This window comes from Chrysemys picta, chromosome 1 (genome assembly GCF_011386835.1).
Source record: "Chrysemys picta bellii isolate R12L10 chromosome 1, ASM1138683v2, whole genome shotgun sequence".
In the NCBI taxonomy this organism is placed as follows: domain Eukaryota; kingdom Metazoa; phylum Chordata; order Testudines; family Emydidae; genus Chrysemys; species Chrysemys picta.
This window is the reverse complement of record NC_088791.1, coordinates 321,110,440-321,127,029: the sequence shown is the minus strand read 5'-3', so window position 1 is coordinate 321,127,029 and position 16,590 is coordinate 321,110,440. Positions and strand designations below refer to the sequence as shown.

At 43.3% G+C, this 16,590-nt stretch overlaps 1 protein-coding gene across 3 annotated transcripts in view; it reads left to right on the top strand.

Moving 5' to 3' along the window:
- DYNC2H1 (dynein cytoplasmic 2 heavy chain 1) overlaps positions 1–10,676 on the top strand; it is a 418,528-nt gene extending 407,852 nt beyond the window's left edge. For all 3 annotated transcript variants that reach the window (XM_024099590.3, XM_024099589.3, XM_024099588.3), the window contains 2 exons: positions 4,961–5,077; positions 10,078–10,676. In XM_024099590.3, the coding sequence (XP_023955358.2) occupies positions 4,961–5,077; positions 10,078–10,236 (276 nt within the window). In that variant the 3' untranslated portion in view covers positions 10,237–10,676. The remainder of the gene's footprint in view (positions 1–4,960; positions 5,078–10,077) is intronic.
- Positions 10,677–16,590: the final 5,914 nt, after the last annotated feature.

Sequence of the window (16,590 nt, the reverse complement as noted above, 5' to 3'; positions counted from 1 at the left end):
TAAGCGGCTCGATCTGTTTGGCCGTAAGGTTTACTCAGCCGGAGGGCTACAACTTAGAGCGGCGAACCAACAGGCGCTACTGAGCCGCTACAATTTCAACTCCTGGAACTCTATGGGGAAGTTTAAGGAGTTGATTCCCCAAGAGTCCAGGGAAGAGTTTGGAGCCATGGTAGAGGAGGGCAAGAAGGTGGCTCGGACCTCCTTGCAGGCCTCCTTGGACATTGCAGACTCAGCTGCGAGGACCCTGGCTTCGGGTATCGCTATGCGCAGGATCTCCTGGCTTCAGGTTTCGGGTTTGCCTCCGGAGCTGCAGCAAACCCTACAAGATCTGCCCTTTGAGGGTCATGGATTGTTCTCAGATAAGACAGACTCTCGCCTGCAGAGCCTCAAGGACTCGAGAACAATCATGCGCTCCCTGGGGATGCATGTTGTGGGCCCTCAGCGCAGGCCATTTAGGCCGCAGCCTCAGCGCTTCTACCCCCCCCCCCCCCCCCCCCCCGCCTCGTCAGAGACAGGACTCGGCCCGGAGGCGAGGGCGAGGTGGTAGAAGAAGGTGGACCGGCCCTCAACCCGGCCAGAACCAGGGGCCACCTAGACCACCTTCAGGCCCCAGGCAGAACTTTTGAAGGTGCGGTCGAGGACGGCGCCCCAGTCATCCCCCAGGATCCAGCCCCCTCATTTCGGGATCGCCTCTCCCACTTCCACCGTGCTTGGTCCCTTATAACTTCGGACCGTTGGGTCCTCCGCACGGTGGAGAGGGGATACGCTATCCAGTTTTCTTCTATTCCCCCCTCCCACCCCCTTTCCCCGTCCCTCTTCAGGGACCCTTCTCACGAGCAACTTCTTATTCAGGAGGTTTCTACGCTCCTGGCCATGGGGGCCATAGAGGAGGTTCCGATAGAGTTAAGGGGCAGGGGATTTTATTCCCGTTACTTCCTGATCCCCAAGTCCAAAGGAGGTCTGCGGCCCATCTTGGACTTGCGCGGACTCAACAAATTCGTAGTAAAGTTGAAGTTCCGCATGGTCTCTTTGGGGGCCATTATCCCTTCCCTCGATCCTGGAGACTGGTTCGCCGCCCTCGACATGAAAGACGCATACTTTCACATCTCAATTTACCCACCTCACAGACGCTTCCTGCGATTCGTGGTAAACGCGGTGCACTACCAATTTGCAGTCCTTCCCTTCGGCCTATCCTCGGCCCCAAGAGTGTTCACGAAATGTATGGCTGTCGTGGCAGCGTACCTTCGTCGACAAGGGATACAGGTGTTCCCGTACCTAGACGACTGGCTGGTACGCGGTCGCACCAAAGAGCAAGTTCAAGCTCACGTCCACATAATAGTGCACACATTCAACGAGTTGGGCATCCTGCTCAACAAGGACAAATCCACTCTGGAACCTACCCAGAGAATAGAATTCATCGGCAGTTCTAGACTCCAGACGTGCACAAGCCATCCTGCCAGACAACCGTTTTGGCACCATCACGAGCCTCATTCAAGGGCTCCAGGCCTTCCCAACTACCACGGTGAGGTCGTGCCTTACCCTGCTGGGTCACATGGCTTCCTGCACGTACGTAACCAGGCATGCCAGACTTCGGCTTCGCCCACTCCAGACCTGGGTGTCGTCAATATACCGCCCACATCGGGACACTCTGAACATGGTGGTCACGGTCCCGATCTCGGTCCTGACCTCCCTCACCTGGTGGCTAGATCACAATGTGGTCTGCGAGGGGATACCATTTCACGCCCCACAACCCTCTCTGCACCTGGTCACAGACGCTTCATCTCTGGGTTGGGGCGCCCATCTCAACGAACACCATACCCAGGGCCTGTGGACTGCATCCCAGCTAGCCCTGCACATCAATGTTCGGGAACTGATGGTGGTACGACTGGCGTGCCAGGCATTTTTCAACCTCCTACGTGGCCGATGTGTGTTAGTTCTCATCGACAACACCACGGCCATGTTTTACATCAACAAGCAAGGAGGAGCACGTTCGTCAATTCTATGCCAAGAGGCCATTCGCCTGTGGGACTTCTGCATCGCCCACTCAATCCACCTCACGGCATCGTTCCTCCCTGGAGTCCAGAACACTCTAGCGGATCGACTCAGCAGGTCCTTCCAGACGCACGAGTGGTCTATCCGTCCGGACATCATACATTCCATCTTCCAGAGGTGGGGGTTTCCCCAGATAGACCTGTTTGCATCCCGAGACAACAGGAAGTGCCACGTGTTCTGCTCCCTACAAGGTCGAGCTCCGGGCTCCCTCTCGGATGCGTTTCTCCTTCCCTGGAAAGACCACCTGTTTTACGCCTTCCCTCCGTTTCCTCTGGTCCACAAGGTACTGCTCAAATTGCGCAGAGACCAGGCACAGGTAATTCTGGTCGCTCCAGCGTGGCCGAGACAACACTGGTACACCACACTGTTAGAACTCTCGGTTCAGACACCGATCCCGCTTCCGTTGTATCCGGATCTCATCACGCAGGACCACGGCCGGCTGCGTCACCCCGACCTGCAATCACTCCACCTCACGGCGTGGCTGCTCCATGGTTCACCCAGGCAGAGCAGCAATGCTCGCACTCTGTCCAACAGATTCTGCTGAGCAGTAGGAAGCCCTCAACACGCACCACGTACCTGGCCAAGTGGAAGCGGTTCTCCTGTTGGTGCGAACAACGAGCCACGTCCCCGTTGCGGGCACCCATTCCTCTCATTTTGGAGTATCTCCTCTCCCTAAAACAGCAGGGGTTGGCGATATCTTCAATTAGAGTTCACCTGGCCTTTCACCCAGGGGAACTCGCGTCCTCGGTATTCTCTAACCCGATGGTCGTTAGATTCCTCAAGGGCTTAGACCGGACGTACCCACAACAACGTCAGCCCGTTCAGACGTGGAACCTCAACCTGGTTCTCTCCAAGCTCACAGGTCCTCCATTCGAGCCACTGGCCACCTGTTCTCTTTTGTACCTATCCTGGAAGACAGCCTTCCTCGTAGCCATCACCTCAGCAAGGCGCGTTTCTGAACTCAGGGCGCTTACATCCGAGCCCCCTTATACAGTTTTCCATAAGGATAAAGTGCAGCTTCGTCCACATCCTGCCTTTCTCCCTAAGGTGGTTTCTCCATTTCATATCAACCAGGACATCTTTCTCCCGGTCTTTTATCCCAAACCACATGCCACTCGCCAGGACCAACGTCTCCATTCCCTGGACGTGCGAAGGGCCCTGGCCTTCTATATTGACCGCACAAAGCACTTTAGAAAGACGACGCAACTCTTCGTCGCGGTGGCCGACCGAATGAAAGGCTCACCGGTCTCCTCACAACGCCTATCCTCCTGGATTACGTCTTGCATCCGGACTTGCTATGACCTGGCAGGTGTCTCAGCACCGCACCTCACCGCTCACTCCACGAGGGCCCAAGCCTCCTCGACTGCTTTCCTGGCACATGTTCCGATACAGGACATTTGTAGAGCGGCGGTTTGGTCATCAGTCCACACGTTTACAGCTCACTATGCACTAGTGCAGCAGTCCAGGGACGATGCTGCCTTCGGGTCAGCGGTTTTGCACACAGCAATGTCTCACTCCGACCCCACCACCTAAGTTGGGCTTGGGAGTCACCTAATGGAATGGATATGAGCAAGCACTCGAAGAAGAAAAGACGGTTACTCACCGTTGTAACTGTTGTTCTTCGAGATGTGTTGCTCATATCCATTCCAAACCCGCCCCCCGTCCCCACTGTCGGAGTAGCCGGCAAGAAGGAACTGAGGGGGCGCCGGGTCGGCTGGGGTATATATTCAGCGCCATGAAGGCGCCACTCTAGGGGGCTCCACAGCCGACCCGCCGGTGTTGCTAGGGTAGAAAATCTTCCGACGATCGTGCACGCGGCGCGCACACACCTAATGGAATGGATATGAGCAACACATCTCGAAGAACAACAGTTACAACGGTGAGTAACCGTCTTTTTAGAATCAATCTCCATGTCTCTGTAATACAATTTTACTCTGTTTTGGTTAACTTCATTGTTTGAGGGGGAGAGTTTTCTGCAATATCATTAATTTTGTTTTTTCACGTTGACTTGTAGTTGCCCATGTGTTGCAGTAAAGGAAAGTACCTGACTCCAAGAGTATAGATCTTCAAAGGGAATGTTTTTAGAAGAACTGCTGTTACACACACACTGGGTCTCCTTTGTCATTAATCCATGCAGAGCTTAAATTCCATTTAAAGCAGGAAAAATACTTTTTCTTAGTTCAGAAGTTGAAAGTGCTGATGTGATCATTGTTGTTAAAATCATTCATTTAAAATATGTTACAAGTAGAACAATATGGAGACAGTTACTTTTGCATTCAACCCGTTAAATTTGTTTTACTCAATAGCAATTTAACCTAAAATCTTATTTCATATTGCTTAACATTTATTTTTTTTTCATCCCTCTTTCTCCCCCCCCCCCATATTATTTCTGAATGGAGTATAAGTAGAAAATTATCTTATTTCCTTCTGTAGAAAACATACAGGAGCTTATTCTATTAGTTGAAAGCTTAGGTCAAACTTCCAAGCAAGAAGCCTTCCCTTTTCAGTTATTGTTGTATTTTTTGTTGTTGTGTAGTTTTATTTTTTGTAATTTTGTTTTATGACATTGTTAATAAATGTTTACTTGGCTGTTGCCACTATATGTATATTAATCTAATGCCAGGGCACCTGCAGTTTCATAAATGATGACATTTACAGGTATTGTTCTCTAGCATTTTCAAAGAATGTTAAACCAAACCAGAGGAAATTCACTCTGAAGAATAGTCTAGATCTTTTTAAATCCTATTTCTCTTTCTCCCATGCAATGTTATGATAATTAGTTTCCTTTTATTTAGAACTTGGTCACAATACAGAGGACTATCCATGCCTTTGTTAGGGCACAGTATAATCATTATTGACATTTTAAGCTCTAATATATATCTGAATATTTTGTGTGTTTCCATTACAGATAAGTGGCCTGCAACTGGAAGGTTGCAGTTTTGATGGACATCGACTTTCAGAAAACCAGCATGACTCTCCCAGTGTGTCATCAGTTCTCCCTTGTTACATGGGTTGGATTCCACAGGTACTAAATTATTAAAGGACCTACACTTTTATAGTTTCCTTTCTTCTGTGTAATAGCTTTCCAGTATGATGTTGCTGATCTGTTTGTTTCTTCTTTTAAAAAATGATCAACTCCCAGTTTTTATAGAACAAACAGTCATGTATAACATGGCAGATTTATTTACATTTTGGCCAATATTTTTTAAATAGTAACAAACAAATGAAGAGAAAGCCGCTGTAAAGAGGAAATGTATTCAAATCAAAGCTTTTATTATTTTTATTTTCTCTGCTTTAAATATATGATCATACATTTTCAAAATTATATTTATTAAAACTTATAAAAGTATTTGGAAGTTCTTAATAAAAGATTTTTTCCATTAGAGTTTTAACACCATATAATGTAAAAATTGACTTAAAGTAAAGAACATCTTACGAGCGGCAGGGAAAAAAATAAAACCCTTACCCCTTCTTATACCTAATGAAAAATGAATTCCAGTGATTATTGAAGTGAATTAGATTAAAGCAAAATAAGTAATCCAAACTGTAAGAATTGTAACCTGTACAACTTTTCAATTATAGTAATAATCTTTGTTAAATACTGGAATCAGAAGCTGCAAAGAAATGTGTCTTACATAGCAATTTCTCAAAGCATGGGGTAGCATAATAAAATCACAAGCTTATAAAAGCTGTAGCTAAAAAGCAAACTAAAAAGCTTAACAGAACTATGGAAAATATATAGAAATATAAATACAGAAAAGCAAGAATTACGGTATATAGGTAGGGAGGGATGTTTTTTCCACTTCTGTATTACAGTAGATTCATTAGCTGTACATTATTTTCCATTGTTTTGTGTCACTTTTTCTCCCATCCTGCAAACAAGGGCCTGTACAACAAATGAAAGTGGCAAATGGTGGTTTTTGGTATGTGTCAACCTGGTGAACTCTTCAGACAAAGTTAGCTTTTTGGGATAATAAATTTAGCCAGTAGTAAGTAATAAAACGTGTTGAGGATCACATTAGATATTTCATTGTTATTGCTGTACCCTTTCCTGACCCAGAAGTAACAGTGCCTCTAATTGAATATCTGTAAACAGACATTAGGGGCTCTGTAGCTGAGACATATTAACTGCACCTACACTAGACTTTTTTCTTAAAATGTCCCAATTCTTTGCTACCACCAGTGCTGCCAAACTAGTGATGCCCATGGTGAAAGCATTAATATAGACTAATCGCCACATCAAGATTTAGTATGAGAACACAGTGGGTAAAACACTAGCAGCTGGTCTACACTGGATCTCCCACCATTGCTATCATCAATGAACCTACGATTATTGAAAACGTGAAGAAAAAATGTAGACAAGGCTAATGAAGCAGTTTTCAGTTCACTAAGTAAAAAATGCTTACAAATCCTTATTTTGTTAATGGAAATGAACAGATTCCTAAACTTTCCAAAATGTGCTGTTTTCGCTAAATATGGTTATTCTAGACTTAGGAGTTACTGGGTCGAGGGAAAATATAAATTGTTTTACACTGAGGCTCCGATTCAGCAAAGCACATACCCAACATGCTTAACCTTAAGCAGTATAGTGAGTAATCCCATTCCTGTTCAGCAAAGCACTCAACCATGTGTTAAAGTTAAGCCTGTGCTGAAGTATCTGAAATTGGGCACCCAGAAAACAAGGAACACACAATTAATGGCCACTGGGTAAAAAAAAAAAAGGTTTAAAATGAGTTGCTCAGCATCATGTTGTGGCAGAAGCAGAAATAGAATCTAGTTGTTCAGGGTGTAATTCATCTGTCTTAACCATGAGATGATCCCTTTTCTTTCTGCACTCCACTGCCTCATTCACTACACACCTTCCACCTTCTGTATGAATGAGTCTGGGATACTACGGACAACATCCTTATTAACTGCATAATCCTGATTCATTCCCTTTGCACTACCCATCCTGTGACAGACTGAATTGGGGGCCCTGTAGAAAAAATAGCATGTGATCATGTAATTAAATACTGTAGCATAATGCATACACACAGTGGGCCTTATTAAGATTGCAATATTTAAGTTGATGGAGAAACAGATGCAGTTATCAGAAAAGATAAGACAAATATGGTTTAAAGACCTAGGCAAAGAATACAGTTCTCATGTGTCAGTTCTTCAATCTATTATAGTTTGTTTAAAGTCTTACAACACACCCATCACCGTGGTATCTTCCCAGTGCACACCAACATTCAGTTTGTGTGCCACTGTGTATGTGTGAGCATACTACATTTTGTTATTCTAATTAGGCATATCTTCTTTCTTCCTTTCTTTCATTGCTATGAAATTTAAGCCTGAGAAACAAGATATACGGGTAGACATCTCAAAATTAAGAAGCTCTTGTCTATGAATGGAAAGTATCTGCAGACTACTTGGTCATTGCTTTGTTCAAAAGAACTTATTTTGAGAGTAGGCTTTCAAAATTAGAATTGCCAGTGTTTGGGAACATAACAGAGGTGGCCTATTTAGCCTCAGAAAGTGGAAAGGTAAATTCATATCAACCTTATACAGTTACTGGTAGAGCCAAAACATAGCATTAATATTATCTTTAAAGGGGACCATTCTCTTCTAGCTATTGCAGGTGCCATGAACACAGATAGATATTCTGCATGCATTATGCTCTGTTAATCAGACATGTAATGACAACAAAACAGGGCACGAGGCAAACAATATTATCTCCAGAAGAGGAAAGTACGAGTGATATGTTTGTCCCATAAAGTTAATAGAACTTAAAGCTGTGGGATGCATTCCCGGCCTCATTGAAGGTAATGGCAAAACTCACACTAACTTCATTGGAGATAAGATTTCACCCCTGGTGTTGAAAAGATGAGGGAAGTTGACTTACAACAGCAATAAAAATCTTCAAAAATGGCTAGACATTCAGGTCTAAGGCACAGTGCTGAAAACAATCATTGTTTGCATTTTAACTTCTTTCCTGTTTTGAGATATTATATGGTTTCTAATAATGAAACTTTACTCACTCATGCTTGTTTGATTTGCACTAAAAGAACCCTTCGGTTTTGTTCCAGTTCCTTACTGACAGAAGTCAAATGGGCTTGTTGTTTGTTTCACAAAAATCTTTGACACTTCTCTGAGAATATAAAATGAGACTTTGAGTGTTGTGAGGAGTCTGGTTTTCTGACTACACTTATTGCCCAGAATTCTATCAAAGTATTGTATCATGTTTTAAAGGCTGGTTAAATACTGCAGAAGAGTAAGGGCTAGAATGAGCCTTTAAACTCAGTCCTTTATAGTTGCAGTGCACCAGGAGGAGCCCTCAGAGGAAACAGTGCGTCAGCCACAATTCACCTTAGCTCCCTCTTGCTCTAGGAGTGGGGAGGGAATATTTCACTTTTCAGGCTACATCCAGATCTACTGGTCATTGTGGGGCAAGAGGAGGCAGAGCCATGGCTCCCTCAGCCCCTGGCTCACTTGTTCCTCCATAACAAAATGTAGCAGATAATTGTAATCCTCATGTAACAGCATTGCTGCTAATAGTGCACAGTAATGAAGTAAGTATATGCATATCTGAATATCTGATTATAAATAAATTCAGCCAAACTGTTTAAACCTGGGTGCCTAAAGTTAACTTGCTAAATCCCTATTTAAGCACCTAATGGAAATGGTCTATTTTCCAGAGGTGCCAAACACCACCACCTGCCACTGTAGTGAATATTGCTGTAAAGAGTTAATGCATTTCCCTGTATATGACTAGTGAAAGCATCCACCCTTCTTGTTTTAACTAATATTCAATCATTTTACATATTTTTACATGTTTTCGATTGCTAAAATTGCATGTAAGGTTTTTTTGTTTTATACTTGTGATTGATTCCCTTTCTATCTAAGCTCTTGTCTGTCAGTTTTAAAGAGAGCATGGAAGAGGCAGTAGGCAGGTTTTACACTGTGGGTCAGATCCTTTGGTCTGGCTGAGCTTACGAACTTTGTGATCCCTTTGTCCTGCTGCTGGCTGGGGACCATGTCAGTCCCTGGGATAAGTTAGAGCAGCTCCCTGTGGCCTGGAGAGCCCTCCTAGTAACAGTATTCATTGTTTGAACAATGCCCTAATAAACACCAAAAAATCCTCAAAGTAGTCTGCAACAATGGGGAAGGGGAATGTGTGTGGAGTAGTGTTCTGTCTGTCTGCCCAAGGGCAGAACTAAATAGAATTTTTTTTATACATAAACAATGGCTGCTGCCTATCAGTTTGTGCATCTCAGGATGTGTGACAAGTCATATCCTCCAGGACACCCCATTCTCCTTCATAACCATTTCCCTTTTGCAGCAGCTCTTGTTCTACTTCAGAGGCCCAATCATACTCCGGCTGAAACTGCTGTAGACAATTCCTTCAGTGAGTACAAGGATGAGTAAGAACTCAGTCATTTAAAAACCCTGCACATCAATCCTGCACAGACTGACTTATATGTCAGAATTTAGAAATGACTATTCTGGAATTTTAAAACAAGACTACTTTGTCTTGGTCTCTTTCTACTCACTGCAGGTCAAAACCCAAGAATATTTCTTTGTAACGATTCCAGTTAAAATATGTAAATGTTTCTTTGGACAATAATGGCTTAAATAAGAGTAGCTTGGTTGGCAGGAGACTTTAAAAATCTTTGAAGTGGAAAGTGTTGGAACTGTGCTCATGGGAGCTAATTCAACCTGCTTTAGATTTCTGGTCCAGGTGTTATATGATGTCAGATGTTATCATTTTACCCTTCAAAACTGACAGACACAGTAAAGAGAATTCAAATGCTGAGTTATGTCAGAAGTCTAGAGAAAAATACTTTTTCTGAAACCTTTGCTTTCTCTTCCCTCTTCCCAGACTTAGCCAACAGATTATTCTTCTGACACCTACCAAAGGTTGCACTTATCACATTATAACTTCTGACTCTTCTTTGGATACCGTGTCATCTGAGACTGTTCTTGAGTCATGTTAATATACCTACTGTATTTTTAAATTATAACTAATGGGTGGTTTGTTGACAGGATGCATACGGTCCGTATTCTCCGGAGGAGTGCATATCCCTGCCAGTCTATACTAGTGCTGAGAGGGACTGTGTGGTGACGAATATTGATGTGCCCTGTGGAGGAAACCAAGACCAGTGGATCCAATGTGGAGCTGCATTATTTTTAAAAAATCAGTAAGATGAAAGTACACTAACTTTGTGCAGTCAGGTTTTTTTAACAGCTGAGCTGTTTGCTGTGCGATGGCTTTGGTTTCATTATATGTTAAATATTAGTTTTAAAACAGAGGTGTATACATCCCCAAAATGTTTACAACTTTTAAAAAAAAATGACCTGGGATTGGAATACATTGCATCTTTGTGAGGTGATGTAAAAATGATCTACAGTACTATAATGCCAGACACAAAAGTGGCAGTTTCTCAAGATTGTACTGGAATTTATTTTCTGTTCTAATTTCTTGCAATCTCATATTTTGACTATTGCAATCCCACAGAGATTGAACAGAAAGGAAAATCAAACATGTTTTTTTTGTTCTGCTTCTTTTTGTATCTTCTATCTGTATTCTGTCTGATATGTTATATTTACAATTATTATGTAATAAAAGTAGCTGATGAGCCTTATTATGATTAAGCCATCTTTTCTATGCGCAAATTCAACATTTTTTGTATTTTTTTTAATGTAATGATTTTAACTGTTCACATTTTACTTGAGCATGAGCTGTAAATTACATAAGATTCATGCAGTACTTGTGTGCTATGAGTTGGGACCTCTGTCCGTTGCAGTTATCACAGAAATAGATACAGACTAACATGGCTACCCCCTGATACTTGAATGGATTTACTTACAACATTTCAGAAAATTTATTTCTAGTCTAAGTGTCATAAATTTGGGGCCAATATACATTTTTCAGTTAGAACAAAGGTATTGAATCCCCATTGGAACAACAAATCTTCTTAACGATAAAGTTTATAGGGACTCCTCCATAAAAGGTGGTGACATGAAAATGGAGCACTGCATCCTAGGTACTGAACCCTGCCCCACAGACAACAAATAAAGGGTAAAAATGCAGAGCATTTGCCAAAAAATTGACTTTATTAGGAGGACACAGTGCTGTCATACCATTTCTTGGGACAACAGAAGTTCTCTTGTAATGTACACGCTCTGTGAGGATTTATGAGGGGAACCCTCCAGAGCTGATATTGTTCCATTCCAGGCTTCCTTGGTAAAATACCTATGGGGCAGGAAATATGGTTATCAAGTGAGCTCTGTGGTCTCAGTGAAGTCCTCTGCAGTTTAAGAAGATGACAGTGTTGCTGACCCTAACTTTAGAGCCTGAAAGTAAAGTTCCATAAAGCAGGTTGGGCTGAAACTTCCCTGAGAGATGAGGGATCAGCTGGCTCATGGTAGTTTCAGTTTCTCTTTCTCAGAACCAGGAAGGCAAGGCAGGCTGAGAAAAGTAGTCTACCAGGGTAATTGTAGTAGTCTTAGCCTGGGACAAGGCAGGCTGGGAAATAAGGGAGTATATTAACTTCATTCTGCTCAGGGAGAGAGCTGGAAGGCAGTAGACTGTGCTGACAACTTCTCCTGTAAGTTATGGGCAAGTAAGCTCTTTCTTTCTTTCTTTCTTTCTTTCTTTCTTTCTTTCTTTCTTTCTTTCTTTCTTTCTTTCTTTCGCTTTGCAATCATTTCTGAAACAAACACTGCTAACACATCAGAAACAGCTTCTGTTACTTTGTGCAGATGTTTTACTGCCCTTTGGGATAAACTGAAGTACAAATCCTTGCAGAGGAGTCTGGGTTTTTTTGAATGGAGGGGAGCAGTTGTTTTTGTTTCCTTCCCTGTTAATGAGTTGCACAGACATCTTTCTGTCTGGCCTGCCAAATTTTGTAACATCTACATATATAAAATGTATTTAAGAGCCTAGGGGCTTGATGCCGCAATCCTTCCTCAAGCAGGTAGTGTTTACACAGACAGTTACTCTCACTGAAGACAATAAGGACTACATACCTGTGTAAGGACTACCTGTGTAAATCGTTAAAGGACTGCACCAAATATAATTAAGGGCTGGACTGTGGCACTTATGCCACTATGCTGAAAAGGGAACAGTGCAGAGTTGTACCAGCAGAGAAGGATCACCAGAGATCACACCTCAGGGGATGAAAGGTTTGCTCCATCTATTGACATGAAGCAGATTACTCTGCCAGGGCATCAGCCCTATTCCACAGGCCCTACCCTTCTCACTGTCTTTTTAGACTTGCTGTCTGGTGAGGAGCAGAAGCAGGCCGTTCCTGTGTTCCATAGAGCACTGGGACTGGTATTTAAATGGTCCTTGCACAGCCACACAAGTGTAAGGAAGCTCTTTTCCTCATCTGTATGCCTGTGCAAGGGCCATTCACAGGCTGGCCCTAACCAATTACATGGAAAGACTTAAGCTTAAGTCCACAATATGCACCATTGCACAAGCAGTCACGGTGTCTGTATATCCAGATGATTAGTTGTGGGTTGGTCATGTGCTCTCACAAATAACATGAATGCACATGCAGTCACAACAAATGTAAGTGCAAATTAAGCATACACAGGTGCATGCCTGAACTTCTGAAAATTAAGTCTAGTTATCTTATGTAACTTCCTATTATACCAATAAAGTGGAGTTTTGTGTATAAGCCTGCAATTATTTTAAAGACATATTTCTGGTAAAATTGACATTACACCCAAAGATTTGACCAAAATCAATGTGTAAATGTATTAAACAGAGATGGGACTGAACAGGTTGGTCATATTTTTCCTTCCACATGATAAATAATAATTAATAAAGTTTGGGATTTTAAAAAAACATTTGAATATAGTTGTCCTAAATCTGAAATTAACAGAACATAACAGAGCCATGAGCTATTAAAGAATTCTTTAAATATTCTGGGGTCAACATTGGGCTGTTGCTATACATATTTTTGTAATAATTCGTGCTTTACTAAATTCACGGCACATTCTTAAAGCTGCAAAATTTTCCTGAAAGCAAATTAAGATCCCAATCTTAATTACAAAAAAAAAGACAATGTTAGGCCTTGATCCTGCAATGTGATGCTCGTGAGCAGAGCCCGCACCCGTATGTGCTTGATTCAAGTCAGTGGGGCTTGGATCTGACCACATTGTGGGAATGTAGCCTAACGTTGTCTGATAATTCTATTGTTAGTCCTATATTAACTCTGACTATCCATATAGATTGTAACTGGCTTTGAAGTAATGCCAGATGCAATGTGAACTAAGTTGTTGAGGTGCATGTTATGAGAACCATTGTTCTTACAGGGAGCTGAAAAAGGTACATGTGGTGGGTAAATACAAATAAGTATAATTATAAATCTAAATATCAATGGAAAAGCTTTGAAGGAATGAATGCAGAAGCCTTGAAAAGAATCTCAATTCACATAATTCATGGATAGACTTAAATTACAAATAAATGCATTGAAAGACAAAATTATAAAAAATCATTTCATATGTTTAAAGGAAAATGTTACAACCTCATGGCAGTCAAGGGTTTTTTTGGTGCTGTCAACTGTCAGAAAACACAGCATTTGGTGCACTGAGGAAGTTAACGGCAAGTCTGCTGTCAGAGAAGATGTTACATTCTCAGACAGAAGAATAAATGTTTGTTGAAGAGTCAAACCCACTGCAGTCTTTTTGTTGCTGTGGTGTGAGGTGAATTGGCTTTCAGAAACAAGAAGTATGTTTTAGTTGTTTTGAAATGCCACCATTGTTTACAAAAGAAGAGAGATATTTGCTCTTTGTAACTGTATTTCCAATCTGTAAGTCTCAGCATTGACGATGGAATTTAAGTTATAATGATGTATTTAAAAACAGAACAAGCTATAAGTTTATAAGAGGCAACAGCAGCCTTGAATACTAATTACTATAGGCTCATGTGACTACAGTTGAGATAATGATGGGATAACCTAGAGACTGGCTGTGGTATGGGGAAAGCTTGAAGTGTGTATTGGTTCAAGAAGTTTTGCAAAACATATTTAGAACTTCACCAAAATGTATTAAAAGGGATATTATTCTGACTACAAATAGAATTGCCATGATGTTGGTCTTTTCCTCCAACTTTCCATACTGCCAGCTTTCAGAGAATGCTTTGTGGACTAGAGGTTATATCTTCTAAGGCAACAATATCATTTTTGGAGGTGATGAGGAGAGATGATCCTGACCCAGAATATAATTATCTGAACCCCAACCTCCAAATTATCATAGTCTAATGTATAACATCCTAAGATGTTAAGATCAAGCCTTTCATCCAGAAGAATGGCTTACAGGCAGTATATATCATAGCTATATTTAGGCCTGGTCTAACCTACACTGTTAGGTTGACATATGTCACGTTAGGTCAAGTTAATAATGCATATGTCTACCCTACTGAGTCCCTTTCGCCAACCTAAAGAGCTTGTAAAGTTGACTTCTGTACTCCATCTCCATGAGAGGCGTAGCGCTTCAGTCGACATCCACGCATCGACATGGGGATAGTGTAGACACTGCGCTGTGTAATTCGAATGAATTGGCCTCCAGAAGGTGTCCCTCAGTGCTCCACTGTCACCGCTCTGGAGAGCACTTTCAGCTCCATTGCACTTCAGCCAAATACACAGGAAACAGCCGCTCACCTGTTAAAGCCCCAGGAACTTTGGAATGTTCATTTCCTGTTTGATCGGCATGGAGAGCTCATCACCATGGATGCTCAAGGCCGCAAATGTGCTCCCCCATGAAGAACACAGGAGGTGGTGGATCTTATTGCTGTGTGGGGAGAAGAGTCTGCAGGCAGAGCTTTGAACCAGCAGAAGAAATGCTGACATCTATGCCAAAATTGCACAGGGTATGGGGGGGAAAGGGCTACATCAGGGACACACAGAGGAACTAAATGAATTCTTTGTATGGGTCTTCACTGTTGAGGATGTGAGGGAGATTCCCAAACCTGAGCCATTCTTTTTGGGTGACAGATCTGAGGAACTCTCCCAAATTGAGGTGTCATTAGAAGAAGTTTTGGAACAAATTGATAAACTAAACAGTAATAAGTCTCCAGGACCTGATGGTATTCATCCAAGAGTTCTGAAGCAACTCAAATGTGAAATTGCAGGTCTACTAACTGTCATCTGTAACCTATAATTTAAATCAGCTTCTGTACCAAATGACTGGAGGATAGCTAATGTGACGCAACATTTTAAAATTGCCAGAGGTGACCCTGGCAACTACAGGCCAGTAAGCCTCACTTCAGTATCGGGCAAATTGGTTGAAACTATCATAAAGAACAAAATTGTCAGACACATAGATGAACATAATTTGTTGGGAAATAGTCAACATGGTTTTTGTAAAGGGAAATCATGCCTCACCAATCTACTAGAATTCTTTGAGGGGGTCAACAAGCATGCGGACAAAGGAGATCCAGTGGATATAGTGTATTTAGATTTTCAGAAAGCCTTTGACAAGGTCTCTCACCAAAGGCCCTTAAGCAAAATAAGCAGTCATGGGATAAGAGGGAAGGTTCTCTCATGGTAACTGGTTAAAAGATAGGAAACAAAGGGTAGGAATAAATGGTCAGTTTTCAGAATGGAGAGAGGTAAATAGTGGTGTCCCCCAGGGATCTGTACTGGGCCCAGTCCTATTTAACATATTCATAAACAATCTGGAAAAGGGGGTAAACAGTGAGGTGGCAAAATTTGCAGATGATACAGAAATACTCAAGATAGTTGAGTCCCAGGCAGACTGTGAAGACCTACAAAACGATCTCACAAAACTGGGTAACTGGGCACCAAAATGGCGGATGAAATTTAATGTTGATAAATGCAAAGTAATGCACATTGGAAAACATAATCCTAACTCAGGGGCGGGCAAACTTTTTGGCCTGAAGGCCGCATCGGGTTTAGTAAATTGTATGGAGGGCCGGTTAGGGGAGGGGGTTGTGCCCCCCCCGAGGCCCCTGCCCCATCCACACACTCCCGCTCTCTGTCGCCTGACCACCCCTGGACTACCGCTGCCCTATCCAACCCCTCCTCTCATTCCTGACGCCCCCCCGGGACTCCTGCCCCATCCAACCACCCCTTCTCACTGCCCCCTGCTGCCCCATCCTTCCTGAATGCCCCCCCACCGCTGCTCCCATTCAACACCCCTGTTCCCCGCTCTCTGACCGCCCCGACCCATAACCATCTCCCCAAACTCCCCTGCCCTCTATCCAGCTCCCCCGCTCCCTGCCCTCTTACTGCACTGCCTGGAGCACCAGTGGCTGGCGGCGCTACAGCCACGCCACCACCACGCAACACAGAGCACTGGGTCAGGCCGGGCTCTGCAGCTGCACTGCCCCAGGAGCTCACAGCCCTGCCGCCCAGAGCATTGCAGCGGAGTGAGCGAACTGAGGCTGCAGGGGGGGGGGGGGGGGAGGAAGGGTCAGCAGGGGAGGGGCCGGGGGTTAGCCTCCTGGGACAGGAGCTCGGGAGCCAGGCAGGATGGTCCCGCGGGCCAGACGTGGCCCACGGGCTGTAGTTTGCATGCCTCTGT